The sequence below is a fragment of the Periophthalmus magnuspinnatus genome, chromosome 23, assembly GCF_009829125.3.
Source record: "Periophthalmus magnuspinnatus isolate fPerMag1 chromosome 23, fPerMag1.2.pri, whole genome shotgun sequence".
In the NCBI taxonomy this organism is placed as follows: domain Eukaryota; kingdom Metazoa; phylum Chordata; class Actinopteri; order Gobiiformes; family Gobiidae; genus Periophthalmus; species Periophthalmus magnuspinnatus.
The window spans coordinates 15375926-15397966 of record NC_047148.1 but is presented as its reverse complement, the minus strand read 5'-3'; the positions used below and the strand labels follow the sequence as shown (position 1 = coordinate 15397966).

The following is a 22041-nucleotide window of genomic DNA, read 5'->3' as shown; positions in this document are numbered from 1 at the left end:
CACACTTCTGTTAATGGCATAGAGTTGAATAACATGTATTTGTAAACAGCAGATGTTTTACAAATTACAGAACTGAATTCTGACAGAATACAATAGAATTCTGTCAGAATTCTTCAGTTATTTTTTGAAGCTTGTGCCATATTTTGCCCTAATGGCAAATGACCTTAATCCTAAAATAATGGACAGTAATGGTTTTCTATTTACATATTGTGGGGGTAATTTCAATCACATGGTGACAAAATGTGGAAATGGGTCAATAGAAGTTGCCTTGTCATCGGTCCATTATCGTGGCTTTGGTAAGTACAAATAAACTGTGTGGAAACATGTGTCACCTACACAGGCCTAACCTTTCCGGATAAACAAAATACCAAGAGTTAATTAACATAAAAGGTTTGATATAATCTATCAGTATACTAATAATTTTCTATTGTCCTAGCGCGGCAAAATGCATAATTGTACTGTACTACTCACACACTGTAGTGCGGCTTTGAATTTACCCAGCATGCATCCTGATTCAAACTCCATTCAAGATGTTTTCTGCACTTGTCAAACTGTAGCTCCCTGGAATCCATTTGCTCAATTTGTCTGTATTTAAATTTCATCTTAAGATATAACAATCCTTTTATTTTTAGAATAAAATGTGCACCTTCTTCTTAATGGTGTCTTCTAAAACTCCAGCTAATTTTACTACGCTGAAGTAGCTTTTTGTTTGTACATTTGAGAGACCTTGGTAAAGTCAGAGAGTGGCTGGTAAAATCCGCTTGCAACTGGCCTAAAATGCCTAAGTTTGCTTGTTAGAGGTTGGTAGAGAACACTTGTCTAAGCCTGTAATTTCTAAAAGGGGTCTTGTTTTGCTTTGCAGAGGAACTCTGGCTTTGAGCTGCAGGAGATCATGAGGAGGCGACAGGAGAAGCTAGCAGCCTCCACCTGTGATTCAGGGGTGGAGTCTTTTGATGAAGGCAGCACTCACTGAGAGTCCTCCTCTCATTTAAGCTTTTATTCACAGCTGCAGTTTTGTCTCATGCTGTCCGTCTTTAGGCAGCAGAGGATCACGCTCATTTTGTGGCAGTCATGCGGCGCCGACAGGTGCTTCTCAGCTCTTCTCCTGACCAGGAAGCCTAAAGGATTTGAAGAAACTCTTGGTTGTCAATACTATCACCTCTCAGTATATTACGGCTGCAAGCTCCACTTTGTGCCTGATACGGGCGTTTTCAATCTGAACAGGCCCTGAAATGTTCAGTGTGGGTTGTAGTCACAAAACATATGTCCAATGCCTAATACTGCATTATAGTGACAAAGATAAAATGTAAAACATCTATATCTGATTAAAAACCTTGTCTAGTCAATCTAGTCTTTCATTTTATTTTACTCTTCATCTTTTCTATTGACTTCAGTTGGTTACAAGCCAAGCCAAGACTGGCTAAAGATAGACTGCTATAATAGCACTAACTTTGCCATTGAGAGATCTCCAGTACTGCTATGCTTCTACCTGTGATTGTGAACTTGTGTTTTGTGAGTACAATTTGAACCTATGATTTTAATAATAAAAGTTTGTCTAACAATTCATAAGGCACAAATTGGAACTGATAGCTGACATGTGAATGTAAAACTGTAACTGACAATTGTTGACTATTCTCTTGGGAATATTCAGTTACAGTACAAATAACCACCTATGATTATTAATATTTATGTATATTTGCTCTTAAGCAAGCAGTATCTAACATGTTTTAAATGTGATATGAAATGTTAATAAGAATTAATGAGGAAAGTCTTTCTCTAAAATACTTAGCTTAGACAAATTGAGCATTTTTGCACAGGAAATGGCTTATCTGATCATCTGTGGATCTTAAATTCAAGTCATTGTGCAGTTTGAGTGAATCTAGTAGCTGCTCCTGCTTCTTGTATAAGCTCCACCAAAAGCAACCAGTAGCCTCACAGGTGCATGTAATGTTGCTAGCCTGATTTGCCCAAGACATTAGAATGTGTAAATACTCTTAAGCTGTAGGATTGTATTGTTATACAATTTACTCTCACCACCACTCATGTCTCAGATTGTGTCTGAAAGTACTTATAGATTGGATACAAAACTACATTGTAGTTTCATTGGTCTAGGAGCATATTCATTTTCACTCAGGTGTTTGGGTACTACCAGTTGCCACAACTGTTTGTCTGGAAGTTTTGATTTTTCCAGGTCTGCAAAAAAGGACCACAAACTGTTTGTCCAGTGGAGCAAAAACATGAACTAGGACTGTTTTGATCTGTATCTGATCGGTCTCATGAGTCACACAACTGTATAACTGTGTATTTAATTATGTAAGTATGTGTGCAGATATAAGGGGTACACAATAAATGAATTTGATTTCCTGTCACCATTTGTGACAATTGTAATACTGATTTTGATGCACTTAGCCATTTTGTGGTAGCTCAAATATGTGTTCGTATCAATACAGAATAATAATGTTCATGACAGAAACACGACTGTTTAGTAAATCCTCAGATGCCAATCAGAATCTTTGGTTTGATGAAGCATTTGTAGACTTTTCATGGTGCCTTTTCCGTTCGGATTTGCCCATTCTACAATAAATTATTTACAGAAAAACTCATTGCCATATCTTTTGTTTAGTGGTGACTAGCGGTACTGAATGAGGCCTGACGTGGAAAAATGTCCAGCAGAGGGCACCATTACAAACTTTCTTGTTTAATTCAACTGTCATTCTTTAAAACACACATCCACAAATCTGTTGCTTAAATCAACGATTTTACTAAAAAATAAAGAGTCTATATTATGCACATTCACATCTTCAAACCTGAAGTATGGCTGCATCAAGAACACAAACACACTCTTAACCAGGTTCCTCAGCCCACAAATAGTGCAAAGATTAAACTGTGAATGTCTCTGCGGCACTCCTTAACCAGCCTCTGTTCTTCGGACCACATCGCTCTGTCAAACGTACTGATGGACTAGTACAAATATTAAAAACAACTTGATCTCTTGGTCTGTAGTTGTTTTTGTAGCTGTGGAATTTTAGTGTTTTGTATAGATTCAAAACATTCAGAGGCTCTTCACATCCACTGTTCGTTTCATCACATTCACAAGGTCAGAGGTCATCAAGATAAACAGCATTGTCCAATTTGATGGCAGTCCAACAAAAGCAGAAGTCCCTGTTTTTTGGTAGATGTCATTTTTCTACATGGCAAATAATGAGTAGAAGTAATAGAAGTCACTGAATCCAAAAGTCATGACATGTTTTTTTTTGTTTTTTTTATAGTTGGGAGGTCATGTTACATAACGATGAAGCGGAAATACCCTTAATATGAACCACAAACACCCCAATGGAAAACCACCTTCTTGATTCCAAACCATCAAGACTGAAGAATAGGGAGCCATCCCCAGATCTAAATGCTATTAAAACTTATGAGGTGAAGTTTCAGATGATCGTCCTGGGCTGGAATGCCTATTCATTGGTGCCAGAAGATATTCTCAAAGATAGAAGTAAAAAAGTACATTTTTCAGTTTGTAGAAAATTAAATGAAGAAACTGGTTTCATACCAAACGCGGATGTTTTCTTAAATAAATGCAGCTTGCATGATGGAAAATATGATTTCTACCAAATCTTATCTGCAATTAATGTTGGACTGCTGCTATTATGTGGAACAACACTGCAGTTTGAATTCTGATGTTATTATGAGGCTAAATTATGATTATACATTTAATTTTTATATCTTCATTTTTAATTATGATGCTTGTACTCAAGTGAAACTGCTGTATTTCTAAATGTATGGGATAAAGTTGCGAAGCAGCTAGTTGGTGTAATTTTTTGTTCATGAGAAGTCCCTGACTCTTGTATTGGCCGAGGGTCGCCATGCCAATGGCTTCAGGACACCTGGATGACCTCCATGCTTCTAGAGAAGCTCGACTGACTGCCCACTTTGACCATTTCTTCTCGAGAGCGGCTGTCTGTCCTCGTGTCCCCAAACTCCATCTGACAGCTGCGTCGCTTCAACTGCTTCTCAAAGCTGCTCTCCTCGTGCCAGCTGCGGCGTGAGTCGCCACAGTCCCCAGTCCTCTGGCGGCTGCGACGCCGCACCGCCTCCAGGCCGTGGCTGTAGTTGTAGGCAAAGCCGCCGCCAGTCAAAATGGCTGACGTGGAATAAAACCGTGTAGACTCTGAAGACAGAAACCAACTGCCAGCCAGAGAAGATGTGGACACAGTGACAGGGCCCAGCAAAATGTCCGAGTGCCAGCCCTTTAGAGCGCCCCCTGGGCTGCCCTTAAACACCACACGGCCCCCACTGTCCTCCACACTGCCACTACGCTGAAGAGTGGAGCTACAGCTTTTGGGAGGTTTCACTGCTGCCTCAGGGGCTCCAGCCTCTTCTTTGTCAGGACTCTGTTCTGGGGTCGACTGCTCTGACACCTCCTCCACTGGGGAGAACTGGCACAGTTTACTGGTGGTCTCTTTAAAAGCTGATGCCCTTCCTGTGTCCCCTCTGTGTCCACTAGCCCCTGGAGGTTCACCGTAAGACTTAATGTCCAGTGAGAATGAGCGTTTGAGTCTTATGCCCTCCTCTGGGCAGTCAAAGAGGTGCACACTGCTCAGGTGCTCCAGTAGATGCTCTTCGGATGGCTCCATGAGGGTACAAGGCAAAGGGGGGGTTTCAGGATCAGCCCCAGGACCAGGAAGGCAGGTTTGGTCACACACAGGTCTGGAGAGCATATCTGCTTCATCAGCGTTCTCTTTGATGCTTTTGATTCTCTTCTCAAAGTCCAAGAGCTGACCCAGGAAGTTAAAGTTTGGAGATATGGTTGGCCTCTTTTCCTTCACAAACCTGCCACAAAGCACAAGAGGAATGTGGGGCTCATTAGAGTGCTCATCAGGGTAATGAGTTTGGACAGTTAAATTCAAGCTAAACTGTCCTTCTCATTACGGAGATGCAGTTTGGACCTGGGGAATGTGAATGATCACAAACATGTCAACAATACAGCACAGTTACTTAAACAAGACTTAATACATGTGTAATAATATAATACTATATATAATATTTTTCAAATGTTCACACACACTGAACATAAACCTGACCTGTATGCCTCATCCAGCGACATGTTCATTCTCATCATGATGTAGGCGATGGCGATAGTAGCAGATCGTGAGATGCCAGCCAGACAATGCACCAAGACGCGTGCGTTGCAAGCTTTGGCCTTCTCTGGAAAACAAAAATATTATCTCAACTAGGGAGCATACAGAGATGGTTTGATTGCTTTTGTAAAATGCTGCTGACCAATAAACTCCACAGATCTGTCCAACCAAGGCAGGATCTTCTCACAAAAGCTATCGTTGACGGGAACTCGCAAAAAGTGAGAGTCTGGGATGAAGTCAGGCTTGGGGCAAGTGTTACTGGCATTCAGGACATAAGCAATTTCATTCTGTTGCATCAGCTCCTGCACACACACACATAGAGTATAAACACTGTAGATGTGGGGTACAACAAAACAGAATGAGCCTGTGAACAAGCTTGAGTGAACAAGCCAGTATGCTCTTGGAGATGTCTTTTGCTGGGACAGAGACTGAAGTGTTGTACCTTGTTCAGGACATCCCTCTGGCAGCCCAGATACAGATGAGACAGGATGCGAGTGGGGCCGATACTGGTTGCTGGGGGACAGGGCTGGGATGTACATGACGGCACACATGTGGATTTCCCTTCACACAGCCCCGGGAACAAGTGACAGAACTCAGAGAAACCACCTGAGGAGGGGATAAACACACATACCAGTGTGTATATTTTTAGGATGAGTGTGGACATTTGCACTAGGCTTACTTCAATTTGGAACTGTTGCTAACTCATTTGATATTTGAATCAAAACAATTCACATTCTTGAAACTTGCTAAAGAATCAATCTTCAGATGCACTAATAATTACTACAACCAATCTATCAGACAAATGTCTATTTCCTTTACCATATGTAGATATAGTATGTATGTACATGCTTTTATGCATTTATCTTTATTATCTTATTTTTATAAGCAGATTTTGGAGAGCTCTCAGATATGTTTTCTTAACGTTAGAAGGGTGGAGTCTGTGTAACAGCATGACATCATGCTTGCATAAGCGCGCCATCAGTGTAAAAAACAGAAAACAGTCAGTCATTAAAGGTTTTTTTAATGTCTGACTATAAACAGCAGAAACAGAAATTGCATTTTGCTAATGAAGCGCCTATTCTGTAGTTGGTGCAGGTGGTAAAATGAAGACTCACCTGAGAGGAGATGGACTGAAGGAAAGGTCTTCTCTAACTTGAGCAGCAGCACACAAAGGAATGAGTCAGGGCTAAGAGCTGCCAGGTCTGAAGAACTTTGATCGTACACAACAACTTCTTGATTGCCCCGTAACTCCAACTATCAGGAGAAAAGTCTTTATATAACACAAGTATAATCAAAGATATTGTGATGTTTTGCACTTCTAACTATGATTTTTGGTTAAATCTAACTTTTGCCTTTTCCTCTTAGGTTTGTCCTTTTCCTGTCTTAATCTGCCTTAGTGATATGAGTGGCCTAAGGTAAAGGCACAGTAAGGTTGAATACTGTGGAAAAGACTGAAAGATAAAAGTGATGTTTAAGATAATGGAGGAGGTATTACTCAGTGACGTGGTGAAAATACCTTTTTCTTGGCTGAGTGCTGTAGCAGCTCTGTGATCTGAACCTTATCCTGCTGAAGTCTCCTCTTCATGAGCTTTGAGCAGTTGACATTAACAGCCTCCAGGATGTGCGACGCATTATAATCCACAAAAGGCCTGCTGTCAATCAGCATCACTCCATCCAGGCCACCTTCGAGCAGGGCCACCAAAGCCTCTGCCCCAATAGGCCGCACAGTCCTGGGCCTCTGCATCCCCACTGCAAAGGTGCACCTACTCCCTACTGCCCCACGACCCCCCGACATGCCCCACCCCCCCACCCCTCCTGCGGGGCCAAAAGGCTGCCCCTCTTGTTGCGGTGGCCCTCAGTATGGCCCAGCTGGTCGTGCAGTGCAATGACAAACTGGCGAAGGCCCTCAGGAGATGAAGAGCACCATTATGTGAGCCAGGGATGATGTCATGGTGTTTGGCAGTCTCACATCCAGTCCAAACACAGAGCAAGGCTACGGCCCAGAGAGAAACAAAGTCGTGGTACCACAGTGTATTTGTGACAGAAGACTTAACGTGGGCAGGGGCTCATGCACACTGCGGCCCACCTGAGACACCTGGCATCAATGACATCATCACTCCTTTGTCCTGGGCCTCATAGTGGAGATCTCTCTGAAAGAGACAAACCAACAGTCATGAACTAACACACACTTTTTGTCACATTTGTTTGAGAACAACAGTGAACATGAGGCATTTGTGATAGTTCATTTTTCACTCTGTTTTGGAACCAACACTTCAGAAAAATCTGTTCTCTCTCAAAGTAGTAATTTACCCAGGTTTGTAAACTGCACAAGAACAATCAAGTTTCAATTCAAGTTTTGAGCTTTTACTTCTTTGAAACAAGCAGGACTTCTCCTTCGGTAAAATTGAGTCATTGTGCATTTAGAAGCACATCAATGACAAATTTAAAAGCTTGCAAACCAGTTTATAATTGGTAATCAAATCTGATCATGCATGTTTCACTTCTAAATACTCAGACTGTATCATCATGACCACAAAATGGTGATTAGCAACAATGACACTAACACTTTTCATTACATAATAGTACAATGCAATCACTAAGACATTACAATGGTTTGTTAGAAATAAACATGGTAACATCCATCTTTGTCTTTAATTGCGTAATTTTTGTTCTTTTAGGCAGACAACTTTGCCTAAGGTAAAGGTCAGCATAAAAGAAAACAAAAATTACTTAACTTCTTACCAGCTACAAGTGCAGCAGATGTCAAAAGAAAACACCTCTCTAAACATGAATCAACTGGTACTTGGCATTAGGGGTGTCACAGCTTTTACGTCCTGGGATGATACAGTTCTGATTTGAAAAAGATAATTTTTAAGAAAGCAAAAACGCAAATATAATACTTTGCAGCCATTTGATAATTTTAAGTGTTTTCATTTAGTAACTATAATAAATTAAGACCTATACAATGCACTTTGTTATATGCTATGAATGTAATAAATGCATTGTTGCTAATACCTAAAGAAACATGTTCTAACAATGACTTATGTTTTTGTTCATTAGGTAGGCTGCACAAAATTGTTACAGATTGATAAAATATTATGACAGCTTCTTTGAGTAGGCCTATAGCACAGCACAACACAGAATGTGCTCATTACCTGTTTCAATAGTGTATTATAACCTAAAGCCTGTATGAGATGATGATGTGTGCAGTATTAAACTTATGCACAGCTCTTCTAAACTGGCTGACACTGTACTTGTTCCCTGAGTTAACAATACAGTCAGCTAAATGTAAGGTTATCTAATGTTAATAATCTGCCTGTAATTGACTGTAAAACACATTTCCGCGTCTTTGGACAACACGGGCCACCATAAGATCAGTTTAACTTTTCCATTACATAAAGTTAGCCCGCTCCAGTTATTTCAGGTTATTTTGTAACGTTGGCGACGGCAAATGTGTGTCGACGTGAAACTAACCAGGCCGTACAATAAGACAAAATAAAAACCCCAAAACACAATAGTAATACGTGCAGACAACTTTCAAGTTAACCGAGGGACGACCCAGAGGAAAACTTTGACGCTAGGCCTCGTAACCCGCCGCAGTTGATTTATACTTTTGATACTTTCGAAAACTCACCGTTCAAAAGTCGACGTCAAACCAGCAGTACGCACCATTTTATTCGTCCACATTACAACAATATCACTGCCCGGTGTAATCTATACGAGTTTTAAACACATAAAGCTCAAATAAGAGGTAAAGTAATTGAGGAGAAGAGGCTGTGAGACGGTTAGTGAGGTCCTGTCGCTGCCATAAGAGATGAGGTCACTGTATAAAAATACTGATGTCGTCATCGCAGCTCGGGCTAAAGAGCTCAATGGGCTTCTTAAAGGCACAGTGCACCTAAAAGAACAGGCTCACATCACATGGCTCACAGATTCACGTGAAAGATGATCTGGAGACTGTGTACAAGAGCATTATTTTTTGTTTTGGCAGTATATTAGACCATATTGTTCTGAATAAATCCCAAGTACATCAGTAGCTTATGGGCAAATGTATAAGGCAAGAGCAAAATGTATAAGATTGTAGGCTGTAGAATAGGTTATTATTTAACTCAGAGGCTCTAACTATTGTAACTTTTGTGTTATAGTGTCCACACCCTGCTTGTGTAGTTGTATTGCTTTGCCTATAATATGGCATAAAAAACATACATGGTTCTATTGCTAAAAACAACAGTGGAAAAGATGCCTTCTACTGGGAATGGATTCGCCTCCCCTCAGATCTGACTTGTAACCTGGTCTGGTGACATCACTGGCTTGACTCCGTGGCAGTAGTTTATTGCTATACTGTAAAACGTTGTAGGTAAAGTAATAACCCTCCACCAGAAATGTTACACGATGCACTTTTAACTTTTAACTCATATTTGTGATGCTTTGGGTTCGATGCATGTCTGTATTATGGAGAGGACTCTTCTTTGATCCTTTGACAGAACACTGAACTTAACCATGCATGCTAATTGTTCCTGTGTAAACCCTTTTGCATTCTTCAGCTAAACACATCCATTGTACCAGGGCTGATTAGTCGGTCCACTTCAACTGCCAACTCACCAAGAGAAAAAATATATTACAACTTGATAAAATAGATATGCTGTAACTTGTTCTATGTTATAAGTTATGGAATATAATTTGACATCAGCTCTTGTTTGTCACACATCATAGAGCATACAAATGTGTTTATGTTTTCTAATCAGGCTCTGAAATGACTAAGGCTTACATGTTCTAATCTGGCAGGTCATTAATTTACAAAATATCCTTTAAGATGATATTCTGTAGCCAATCGCAGTTTCTCAATTGTTTATATGTCTGAATTATTATGTTTCACTTCACATTTGACCCATGAACAATACCCATTTAGGCCTGTACTTGTTACTTGCTTTGAGGGGCCTGTAGGGGGCAGTAAAGGCCAAATCCAATGGACAGAAGAAGAAGCGGATGGACAGGATCAACACGGTGCGACCAAAACATCCTATTTGATCTGCAGCGACCATCTTGTATTAGTTTTATTTTTTAAAGCACGGAACTCTTCCTTTTTTTTTACTAAAGAGTTTTGGTGGTTCTTCGCTCAGCTAGTTTACCCATCAAGCTTACATTAAGAAACTGACAGCTTGTTAACCCCATCAACATGGACGACAACAAGGTAAATTCAACTCGGTGGTGACACTTGGACAAACAAACATTTCAAATAGGTTAGCGTTGTTCGTGTGACATATGCGGTATATATATAAACTGCTCTGCTCTATGATTAAGCTATTCTTGTTTAAGGCACATTTTTAATATAGCTACACAACACAGCTAACGTTAGCTAGCAGTTAGCACCTAGCGTTGCTATTTCGCTCTCAAAGTATGTGACTGATATCCCATATTACGTGACAGATAATGGCTGGAAAAGTGAAGAAACCAGGGAAACGTGGCCGAAAACCTGCTAAGATTGACTTAAAAGCCAAACTGGAGCGCAGTCGTCAAAGTGCTCGTGAATGTAGAGCAAGAAAGAAGCTGCGGTACCAGTATTTAGAGGAACTAGTCTCCAGCAAAGAGAGGGCTATTTGTGCTTTACGGGAGGAGTTGGAGATGGTAAGTCACTGCTGATAACAAAAAACATGTTATTGGCCTTTAACATACATTCATTAAATAAAATATTGCTTATCCTTCCATATTTCTAGTACAAGCAGTGGTGCTCAGCCATGGACCAAGGAAAGATTCCCTCTGAAATAAAGGCCTTGCTAACAGGAGATGAGCAGAAAATCCCTCATAATGGAAGCAACACAAAAGCATCAAAAAACAGCAAAACAACTGCAGCGATGGACAAGCCTGAACGTAGAAATGAGTGACTATCAAGGTGCACAAAGTGTTGAAAATAATGTTATAATTACATTTGAGAAAACTCCATGACCAGTACATGCTTGTTATTTGTATGTATGCCTCTGATCTCTGATGGGATTAAACATGCATAAATTGTGATTACCCCCTACAAATCTACAATCTACAAAACCTGTCATATGCACTTTAAATGAATGAATTCTGGCTATGTATTCAACCACATGTAATTTGTGACATTTTATGGAAATGAATTATAATGCCCTATTTTTATGGGTGTAGGAGACAATGTTGTATATAGTGTTCTAAGTTATGTTAACCATGTAGTTATTATAGTATAGTTTTGTATGTGTCAGTGTTTTAGTTTGTTTAGTTGTAAAACTAATAAAATTTGAAAAGGTAGCAAAACATAATTTGTATTTAGCCATTTTATTGTTTCTACCTCTCATACTCTCCATGATTTATATAGTCTATGATTTAAATTAATTATGCTGTCTATAGTTTGTGATTACTTTTAATTGTTGTCATAGTGTGCATGAATGAGACAGTTTTTAAGTTTAAATGAATTTATTATAAAGCATAGATCATAAACAATTCACAAAAATACTCACATGGCTATTCACAAAATGTTTTGAACAATTAAAAACAAGACTACAGAAATGCACATACAGTTAATACGTGTGTCTCATGGTACCATGCTAACGTATGACTGGCAATTGTGTCTGCACTATTTCAGGCTCAAACAAGTTTGAAACAATTTTAACTTGACCAATACAACATACTCAATTTCCTTAAATTTTGTAATTGTGTTAGTTATTAAGATGTACAAAGCAAAAACTTAAACAATTATGCCTTATAAATAATATATTTTTTCTGATTATGTTGCTATTAATACATCCAAAAATTAGAGTGAAAATAAAATGTTAATCTATTCAGAATAGACTATTCACTCAGCTAACTGAACTTTTTGCAGTTTCAAGACATATTAAATCACAACATTTAGATAAGTTAAACATGGTAATGATTATTAAAACTACACAATTTAGTTCTGTTAATGTGAGCATAATATACAGGTGTGGATGTATATGGCTTGAAGCCATATGGCTACAGGTGTTGTAAATCTGGTATGTGTACATGAGAACACCAAGAAATGCATCATGTGCGTACAATGAAAATAATGTTTTATGGCCAACCGCCAATATTACATACACAAACAAGGCATGTCTGAAACATGTAGCTGCTCACAAGTGTTGAATACAAGAACTATGGGTGCCACAAAAGCCCTTTAAAGAAATTAGAAAATTTTGTTTGTGTCAGGACATAGCTATCATTCAGTTTTTAGGTAGTTTCTAAACCAGTGTTGGCAGTGTGTAGCCTGTATATCTTGATTGATGTCATTCATGTTAAAACAACTGAAAAAAATTTATACAAAAGTATTTGAAGGATTGGAATTGGTGGGCCAGGCAACCTTTTTGTCTTTTGCCTCTCGATCAAATGATTCATAAACCGAGTCCTTGGTCACTGTCTTGGACTGCACTGGAAGGTCTACCACACCAACATAGTTTTTTTTAGCCATTCGAGAACTAGCTGTGATAGTGTAGGCATTACTACGATAGCATTTCATTGATGACATGCAAAAGGTTTCCCTCATGCCTCTCCTAAAGTTTGCGTTATACACACAGTACAAGGTAGGCTTAGCTGCTGTAGAGCTGAAGGAAATCCAGATAATTGCGGCAAAGAACAAGAGCCTCTGTCTGTTCGTGCTGTGAGAGTCTATCGGGTGCCACATCTGGGCAACATAAAAGGGTGTCCAGGAGAGAAAGAAAACTGAATTGAGCATCAGAAACATTTTGATAGTCTTGACTTTAGTCCGTGGGACAATATTCATTGTTCGACGCACTGTGTGGCCATCAGCACTGATCCTCCAAATGTAGCGAATAACTCTTTGGTAGAAGAACACTATCAGTGCCACGGGAGCCATAAAACTTAAAAGCAGATGAAGCACAGCATAGACTATCCCTGCCCAGCCAAGGGGGAGGAATAAGTCACAATGACTGGTGCTACTATTTGCTGTAGTGAAGCCATAGAAAAAGAAACATGGAGATACAAAAACTGAACCAAACAGCCAAGAGGCTACGATCATCTTCTTGGCCTTCTCCCTGGAAACCTTGAAGCTGAGGGGATAGACAATTGTATAGAAGCGGTCCACAGAGATAGAAAGCAGGACATATACCTGAACACCTGGACATAGGTGCTGCAAATATCGCACAATTTTGCAAACAACTGCACTGAGTGGCCATTGTCCAGAGGCCACCTGCAGGAGGCCAAAAGGAGCACATCCCAGGCTCATGAGGAGGTCAGCACAGGCCATAGACACCACAAAGTAGTTGGTGGTCGACTGAGTCCTTCGGCTCCTGTGGATGACCAGACAGACCAGGGCATTTCCCAAAATGGACACCAGCCATATGATACCAAACACCAAACCCAAGACGGCCACCTCCCCAGAGGTCAGTTCACTTTCATCTAAGGTCCCATTTGGTTGAATGGTTAGTGCGCCTTCAGTGCTGCAGAGGGGAGTTGTGGGCAAGGAAGCTGGGGCACTTGAGTTTTCTCTTTCAGAGAAGTTAAATGACATGTAAGATGAAAAGGCTGGTGAATAAATGGAGGGATTGATTGATTGTGATGGCTTAGAATAAACCATATTTATACTGGTCCAACTGTGAACATCTGTAAAGATAAAAAGTGTTGCAGTTAGAACAACATGAATAAATACAAAAGGAAACTTATAATTAATTTATGCAACTTTGCATCTATTTAATTCCATAAGATTAACTATCATAAACTATTGTGCAGTGACTGCAGTTGAGCAGGATGCAACCAGGGATTAAGTCAAACCTTTTAAAAGGAGCTACAGGTCCCTTGCTGTGGTTTATTTCATTAACCCCTCACTCACACACATCCTGTTAAGATCCTATTGTCCTCTGGGATCACCTGTAAAGTTGTCACATGAGAGTTGCCTAAGCTCATCCTGCTCAAATGAATTTGTTGGAAGTTAAACATGATTTTACAAAGAACATGGAACAAAATAAATTTTTGATTGTAGGTGATATGAAATTTGAAGAAACAGGTCCTTAAATTCCCTTTTGGTCAAGAGCAGACAAACGGTATAAGGCTAAGTGATAACTTTTACACAATTACATTTAGCTTTTTGAAGAAATTGTATATTCGAATGAGTGTTTTGTTTTTTAGAAACAATACTCTTGAGTAAAAGTTTGACAATGTTTTAATTATTAGTTTATCTAATTTATGTTGTCTATAATTTACCAAATTAAAGAATGTGCATTATATAGAAAAATTACGTTATTTTTCTGTCCAATTAGGCTACATTAATTCAACATAAAAAAACAGATGTTACGCCCAAACAGTGCTATAAATAGCGCCATGAATGAAACACCAGATACATTACAGCCTCCAAGCTCAACAACACAACACACGATTCTTAAACTTATATTCCTCAACATTTTTTACGACATCCAGGCATCAGTCTAATCATAATAAACGCAAATAAATGTGTCTCTAAAGCAGCGCTAACAAGGCGGAGTTGGCCTCGGTGATGGTGCGTCCCTCCATCATCTTCATCATCTTCAGAGGCTGTTTACACACCCTTTTCCACCAGTTAAATATCCGTACTTCTACAGTTTACATTTAAATAAATCTGTTATCACAAAACACAGACCTCCTAAAGACTATACTATTTTTGTGACCAGGCAGAGTTTAGAGCAGGTTTTCATCCACAGGCCTGTCATGTCCAGTCGATGTGTGGCCACTCACCAGTTCACAGCTTCGCAAACAGATGCGCTTCGTGTGGCTGTTTTCCGCGATTCACCGCGGATCTGGGAGACAAGCAGCCGCTCAGAGATGGAGCGATGGCAGACACCATGGCTTTGGGTCGTGGTGTAGCTCCCCGGTCCCAGCAGTCTAGCCTTACGCATATGTCTTCACGGGGATGTTAGGATGGCGCTGAGGAGGGACATAATATTGCCTTCTCCGGCTAGAGCCAGGGCCGTAACAGGGATGTTTGGGGGGCCTCAAAACCCATCTATAGCCCCCATATATATGTATTTACTCTATTACAAAATAAATACATAAAATAGCAGTCAATTGAGACTATTAATAGCCTAATGAATCATGACCCCGAGTCACCCAGTTACCATCCATGTCAATCCCAATATCTCTGAAGTAGATCTGCCTACGATTTTAGATGTCTAGTGAAATTAAGAATTTAGCCTATTTAAGAAGTAAGAAGTAATATTCCCTATTTGCAGAGCCTGTCTACATCTTAATCTGTGTAATACCGTCCACATGCTCCAACACTGACGGCAGCAATGTGTCCAGAACAAACTGAGGGTGCATTTGAGTTTCAAAGGGGTGCAAAGTTTATACTGTCCAATTAAGTGTCATAATTTATCCTGTCTCAAATGAGAGTGCAAACCTTTATAAATAATGAGGTTGCAATGCACCTTTTTGCACCTCTGTAGACCCGGGCCTGGCTGACGGTGCTGCCTCTGCGTGACCATAGCAACCGCATCACCAAGGAGACAGGCTGCGCATGGAGGAGAGGTGGAGAGGACCGGGGAGAAAAAAAATGTCAAAAAGTATTTCAATATTAGATGACTGAGTGTGGGGTCAGTGACTCAGCATTGTTGCAATTACACACCTTCAGACCGTTCATTACAGCATGTGAAAGTCTGGGTGATGCAGTTAAAAATGAAAATGATTAATTTCAATTTAAAGTAATTAAAATAAACAAGACAATAACGGCATAAATAAATAAAAGATTCATAAATATCACCTGTATAGTGTAGCAACAAGTAATAAATGTAGACTGAATAGACCTACATATCTCAATATAAGACAGGCTCATATGTTTTTGCAATTGAAATCTTCAAACACATTTATTAGATTTAAAGTCTATACGACATTTATTTACAGTTATACAGAAGAAAATTGTGTGACATTTTGAATGGGGGGAGTGGACATAAGTTCATGTATATACAAGTAAAACAGGCACACAGATCGACTAATACCTCTCAAGATAACTGAAGGAACCTAATAGGAAAAACAAATGAGAGAATATGCAAACTCCACCATAAAGCCCCATCCTGGGACCTTTTTGCAGTGAGGTTGAACTGCTAACCCACAAGTTTTCTATGGCATTGAATACCCTGATTTTAAGCAGTTTGAGCAGTATAGCTCTACTAGGAAAACAAAAAGTAACTGATAAACAAAATATGCCTTCTATGCCTTCTTATTGAATGAATATATTTACATAGTCCCCATGATAATTACTTGTGTGGTCAGCCAAAAGTCCTCCTATTCTATACAGAGTCTGAACTCTTGATAAAACACCCATAAGTTTCAATGGCAGGGAATGAGAGGTGGATTGAGAAATGTCCCCTCCTTAAAAACAGGACAAATAAAATCTATATTAAAAAAGTGTCAGCTTACTATAAATCTTTCAGGGACATTTCTTCTGCATTTGAATCATTTGCATATGAATCACGATTGATCATCAATCAGAAACTTGAGGGAGTGTGATGATATACTGTGGGGAGGGCTCCAGATGCTCCTGCATGGGCTGGATCACCAGGTTACATATTTACAGTAATTATGTACAAACTGGTCTTATTCAATTTAGCCCCTCAATCCTCCATCCAATGTCAAAGTGCCAAAACTGAAAGAAGAAAAAATATATGTTATTACAGTCACCCTGGGTAACATACAGTTTATGGCTCAACATATTGTTCTGTACATCATGTCTTGTAAAACACAAAACAGATCACTTTTTTTGGTCAAATAAGAAGAAAACCTTAGTATTAAGAGTGTGTTTACATCTCACCGTTCTAAGAAGTGGTTGTTTTCTGCTAACTCTTTGACCACACCTTCCATCTCTTCCTTTAGTTTCTTCATCCTTGAAAGAACCAAAAAGTACACACATTAAACATTAAAAGTAGCTTAGCAGCCGGCTTCAGATAATATATGGCAACACGCACCCCAGAGTCATTTCCACGAGTGTGTTTTGGCTCAGGTAGGCCTGAGGCTTCATCCCACTGGACACTAGAGGAAGGACTTTCTGAGGAAGTTGCTCTTGCAGCTGCACAAAACCAAGAAAACCAAGAAAATTAGTTTGCTAAAAATAACAAACACATATCAGATCTATGTACTTACCTTGATGGCTCTTTCCATTAACATTGTCACCTCTTTCTCAATGCTAATCAGTTGACCAGACAGGCTGAGGAACTGTTTCCTCACATGATGAACTTTCCTGTAAACACAAACAACCACAACGTTTAAGCAACTGAAATGTTTGAACTATTTTACTATTTCAGCTGGACCTCCTTTATAAAAAAAAAAATTACTTACCTCATCCACTCCTCACTCTTAGAGATAAACAAACGGTATTTCATGGCACATTCCTCTGTGAATAGGGATCTTGCTTTGCTGGCATGAAGGACCAACTTTTGTCTATTGAACAACATTACAACAGTTAATACAAAACTAAAACAACTATTTTTTAAAAAGGCATTAGACATGAATATATTTACTTATCAAATTTATGGATCTGTTCCTCATTGTATGGCAGTCCTAGAGATGATTTGAATTATAGTAATATGTATTTAATTTGTACTGATGGATAATATATTTGAGTTAATAATGCAAGTGAAGCAATACTCACTTCGTTCAGCCTTGTCCTTTTTAAACTGCTGGTAAATGGCTGTGATGGCATCCAGCAACACTTTGATTTTTTCCACACTGTAAAAAAACAGAAGTAGTAGTAATATTAAACTAAGTAGATGTAAATCCATACAGCTTCAACAAGAACCTTACTTTCTGTCCTCAGGGTGAGTCCCAACTTGTTGTGTCCAGGTGTCTGTCAGCACTCCTCCGGGTAAGAATTTACTTTTGATATCTTGCGTTGTTCGTTCAATGGGCTCCAAAGAACTTGCAATCTGAAAATTAAAATGCTTATTGGTTCATTATTGCAATAATAACTTTTTTTTTTTTTACAATAACAAAAAGATAATTTAGTTTACAAACATAGTTATTTCAATTAAATTGTTATTAAAAACATTATCTTTAATTTATCAATACTTGCCCTAAGAATTTTCTTGTGCATGTCTGAGATCTCATCGTATTCTGTTGACAGCATGTTGGCCTGCATGAACACCTCAAATCTATACAACACAATAAGCCAGGTAACACATATCACCATAAAAGTGATATTTGATTTTTAGAAATTAGAGGTTACTCACAGCTGTTCTGTTTTTTCAAGTATCTGTGTACAATAGCCACACAAATGAAAGACTTCATTCTTTTTGTGTTGAATTTCACTGTAGTCTTCCTTCATCAGCTCTCTAAAAATAGCACAGGACATTTAATAAAAAAAAAAATCAGTGAACAACAAACATATTTTGTGCATTTAAGATCTTCACTCACATTAGTCCACGGACACCCTTTCGTACTAGTTCCTGATACACAAGGAGAGACTCTGAAGTTTTCCATAAATGCCCCACATCTCCTGCAAATGTCTGAAGATGATGTTGTTTTTTAATCCCAGTGAATATACAACAATAAATATGTTTAATAATAAGATCATAAGATGATCTTTACCTTGGCATAGCTGGCATCTAAATCTAGATCGTAGCGAGGTTGAACTTTTGGTGGACTGGCTGTAAAGTAAAAAAATAAAAAGTTTAACAAAACATTAGTCTACAGATGATTGAAATGGGTGGAATTCTGATACAGACGGTCTTCGAAGATGAGTCCAACGGTAGTGACAGACTCGCGGCTGACAAGCATTATGGGGTTGTCTCTGGAAGTCTTGGGGAATGTTTTGGCTTGGCGGTTTGGGTCGAGGATGAGACGCCGGCCCTCATAAAGTAGCTCCTGGTTGTGGAGTGCGATACTGGTCCTTCGGCACAGCAGGTCCTGGAACAGTGCGGCTCTGTAAAAAGTCAAAGAAGATGGATACTCTGTTAATAATAAGATGCAAAAATTTTATGTTTCATACTAAATTAAATAACCTTTGTTAAGTAACCTTTGTTTTTTCTGTGACCGTAAGCAAAACAAATTTTAAATTTTACATTCTTACGTGTTGTATTCATGGATGTAGATGTGATGAAGAGTAGCTTGCTGTAGGCTGAAAACATAAACAACTGTACGGTGCAGGATGTCACTTGTCTCTGCAAAAAAACTGGTCAAAACCCCAGCACTTTTCCTGATCTGCCTCCAAGATGTTGGCAAGCACAGGGGTAAGAAGGCTCTGCAATCCCCTGGTAAATGCATAGAATAAACACATTTTAACGCTAGTGACTATATGGTTAAACTATCAATTCACTCATAAGCTAAAGCTGTATACAGTACATTGTACCTTTCTAACTATTTCCAAATACTTACTTAGATAAGCTGCAAGACACTGGCATCTCTGTGCTCCATTCAATTTTGCCATTTTCACACTTCTGGTGACCAGAGATTGTTCCAGGAGGTTTCTCTGTGATAATTTTATACCTAATAAACATACAATTTCATATTATAGGCAAATGTCACCAAATCTTATGGTAATGACCTACACAAAAACTTTATTTAGTGTTGTCAAATAAACAGACTTACATCACTTCTTTATTTCTGCGGGGCCCTTCAAAAGGTCGGAATGGGAGGCTGCCTGTAGCTGCATGGTAGAAAGTAACACCGATACTCCAAAGATCCACTGTGGCCCCATATTTTTTCTGGTGATCTTTCCTCAAAACAGCACGCTCATACATGTCAGGATGCTACAGGGTGCAAAAAAAATTTATTTCATTTATAAAATGTTAGACAAGGCATTTGGGACAACTAAAGGTGTACATTTTCTTACCAAATATTCCTCAGTGCCATAGAGTGACACAAACTGCTCATCATCCTCCAACTCTCTGGCAGCGCCGAAGTCTGTCAGCTTGTAGACAGATCGTCCATCCTCTCCAATCACACGCATAATGTTCCCAGGTTTAATGTCACGGTGGACGATGCCATATTCCCTCAAGTGGTTCATCCCAGCAACTGAAGACACAGCAAAAGAATGTCACCAATGGTGTCAAGCTCCAGTCACTGTCTATGAGTCGATGTTCACTGTTTCAACTTTGTTCTAAAACTAGTTCAAAACAGAAATATTACTGAGATTATTACTCACCCACATCATGGAGGACTATAAGGAACTCATCTTCAGGAAGGCCATAGGCATTTGAAGCCTCCTCTAAAACAGTATACAGACTCCCACAAGGGCAGTACTCCATAACAAGCACCTTGTGACGAGTGTTAGACTGTTGACATAGAGAAAAATATGAGGAAAAACTACATGTACAATAAGAATATGCATCTATTTATAATCATAATATCATTAGCATAATATAGCTGTAAAACAGATATTTATCCACTGTGAACAGATTTGTACCAAGCAAAATTGTTGCTGTGTTGTTTGCTTTGTGTATTTGCTATTCACAAGAGGAAGGATTACTAACCTCCTCTTCCACTGCAAACAGTTTCACAATGTTTTTGTGGTTTAATTTCTTCAAAACCTCAAACTCCCTCATCTGAACATCTAATGGCCTCAGAAAGCTGATGTTGTTGAATACCTTCACGGCATATAGGTCCCCAGTTTTCTATGAAAAAAATAACATCTTAGCACGCATTAAATCTATAAAAATGGATGAAATAAAATATTCAGTAGTGCTTATTGTTTTACTTTGTGTCGACCGCGGTAAACATTGGCTGTTGCTCCCTGACCAAGCAGATCAGAGATCAGCCAAAGGTAGTTAGTGGTACTTTGCATCCTGAAGACCCAAGAGACTCTGCAGAGAAACAAACCGTTTATGACATTCTATAATGTTATAATGTTTGGAAAAAAGGACAAAAGGACTAAAGTGACTTAAGTTCTGAGCTTTCACATGAATCATGACCTGTATCGAGAACATTCAAATCTTATGTGTCCTCTGTCAGTTTCTGTTCTGTTGCATGAAGACAAGGCGCAGAGGCACAGGGATTGTTCTGTAGATCTTTATTGTTTACTTATTATATTTATAAATTGTTCCACACCTTCAAGCCAGAACTAGTCACTGGCAACCTAATTTCAATTGTGATTGTAGTACCTGTAAAACTAGTAGGAGGCCACGTACCCTATCTTGGAATAAACCAAACCTGTATGTCGACTAAGATTTTACTTTTTGGTTGACACAGCAGCCAGTAAACGAATGAAAGTTCACCGTCAGTAAACGATTTGGTTGTGATTTTCAATTGTATACGTCCTAAAAAGTCACGCAGTTCTGTTTTGGTGCTGAAACACAATGGTGACGTTAAAGCTACCGGGAAATTCCCATTAGGCCTCAAACAAGGGTACCCTGCTTCATAAGTAATCTGTAATCTGACGACAAAACAGGAAAATGCAAAACACACGATGAAACTAAAGTATCTTTGGTTTTGGCCTGTGTTGAAATCAAGACAAGAAGGTAGTCAAAGAAGGTACTAAAACACTAAAAGCGCATACATTTAGCAGCAGTTGTTAGATAATAAATTATATCGATATACAATAAGAAATAATCTGTAAATTTACGTATGTTATTTCCGATCAACACATTTATGTTTATTTGCGCATTTTCACTTTCGATGGCGAGGAAATAGATTTCAATCGGAAACCCATGATTTCGAAATGACTCAAATCTTAGCGTGATGATACAGAATACACTAACCAACACTACGGGAATCAAATAATACAGAGTTACAGAGTTGTTCTATGAGATAAATACATAAAAATATGTTGTTTATTTCCTCACCTTCTGTATGCGGACGTCTGAGGCTCTTCCGCTGTTCCTGGTCACGTGTCACAAACGGCCCAATGAGCTTTAAAGGAGGGCGGGGCCAAATAATGACGTTTGAAAACAATTGTCATCTTTTGATCATTTTGGTCAAATTTCAGTGAAAGAAAAAAGAAGACCGTTTCACAAAT

At 39.0% G+C, this 22041-nt stretch overlaps 5 protein-coding genes across 16 annotated transcripts in view; 2 read left to right on the top strand and 3 right to left on the bottom strand.

Moving 5' to 3' along the window:
- eps8a (epidermal growth factor receptor pathway substrate 8a) overlaps window positions 1-2599 on the top strand; it is a 180889-nt gene extending 178290 nt beyond the window's left edge. For 11 of the 12 annotated variants that reach the window (XM_055231788.1, XM_033988946.2, XM_033988944.2 and 8 more), the window contains one exon: window positions 863-2599. In XM_055231788.1, coding sequence (XP_055087763.1) covers window positions 863-973 — 111 coding nt within the window. In that variant the 3' untranslated portion in view covers window positions 974-2599. The remainder of the gene's footprint in view (window positions 1-862) is intronic. The other variant, XM_055231785.1, reaches the window with a different exon arrangement.
- An 85-nt stretch (window positions 2600-2684) lies between these two features.
- dusp16 (dual specificity phosphatase 16) lies at window positions 2685-8966 on the bottom strand. Its single transcript, XM_033988947.2, has 7 exons — window positions 8773-8966; window positions 6655-7286; window positions 6254-6392; window positions 5581-5744; window positions 5281-5440; window positions 5082-5205; window positions 2685-4830 (listed from the first exon to the last, which is right to left on the bottom strand). The coding sequence occupies exons 2-7, from the start codon at window positions 6931-6933 to the stop codon at window positions 3876-3878; spliced, it is 1821 nt and encodes a 606-aa protein (XP_033844838.1). The 5' UTR covers window positions 6934-7286; window positions 8773-8966; the 3' UTR covers window positions 2685-3875.
- Window positions 8967-10097: 1131 nt separating this feature from the next.
- Window positions 10098-11767, top strand: crebl2 (cAMP responsive element binding protein-like 2). The gene is made up of 3 exons (XM_033988948.2): window positions 10098-10329; window positions 10566-10763; window positions 10853-11767. Exons 1-3 carry the CDS (start codon window positions 10315-10317, stop codon window positions 11018-11020), a joined length of 381 nt encoding a protein of 126 aa, XP_033844839.1. The 5' UTR covers window positions 10098-10314; the 3' UTR covers window positions 11021-11767.
- Window positions 11768-12031: 264 nt separating this feature from the next.
- On the bottom strand, window positions 12032-14888 carry gpr19 (G protein-coupled receptor 19). Its single transcript, XM_033989930.2, has 2 exons — window positions 14838-14888; window positions 12032-13733 (listed from the first exon to the last, which is right to left on the bottom strand). The coding sequence occupies exon 2, from the start codon at window positions 13705-13707 to the stop codon at window positions 12430-12432; it is 1278 nt and encodes a 425-aa protein (XP_033845821.1). The 5' UTR covers window positions 13708-13733; window positions 14838-14888; the 3' UTR covers window positions 12032-12429.
- A 1050-nt stretch (window positions 14889-15938) lies between these two features.
- tbk1 (TANK-binding kinase 1) lies at window positions 15939-21942 on the bottom strand. Its single transcript, XM_055231615.1, is given in 22 exon segments — window positions 15939-16740; window positions 16906-16977; window positions 17060-17160; window positions 17235-17331; window positions 17430-17531; window positions 17612-17651; window positions 17743-17819; window positions 17895-18016; window positions 18163-18241; window positions 18320-18421; window positions 18504-18595; window positions 18678-18736; window positions 18815-19011; window positions 19159-19259; window positions 19261-19339; window positions 19464-19574; window positions 19677-19837; window positions 19921-20102; window positions 20233-20362; window positions 20561-20701; window positions 20785-20890; window positions 21869-21942. Coding segments are annotated over 21 exon segments (2172 nt in total). The 5' UTR covers window positions 20872-20890; window positions 21869-21942; the 3' UTR covers window positions 15939-16700.
- Window positions 21943-22041: the final 99 nt, after the last annotated feature.

Coding starts and splice junctions, on each gene's coding strand:
- dusp16 (XM_033988947.2), bottom strand. CDS start 6,933: ATGTCGGGGGGTCGTGGGGCAGTAGGGAGTAGGTGCACCTTTGCAGTG. Junction 6,393..6,654: donor AGCACTCAGCCAAGAAAAAG/GTATTTTCACCA, acceptor TTCTCCTGATAG/TTGGAGTTACGGGGCAATCA. Junction 5,441..5,580: donor AGAGGGATGTCCTGAACAAG/GTACAACACTTC, acceptor GTGTGTGTGCAG/GAGCTGATGCAACAGAATGA.
- crebl2 (XM_033988948.2), top strand. Junction 10,764..10,852: donor TACGGGAGGAGTTGGAGATG/GTAAGTCACTGC, acceptor CCATATTTCTAG/TACAAGCAGTGGTGCTCAGC.
- gpr19 (XM_033989930.2), bottom strand. CDS start 13,707: ATGGTTTATTCTAAGCCATCACAATCAATCAATCCCTCCATTTATTCA.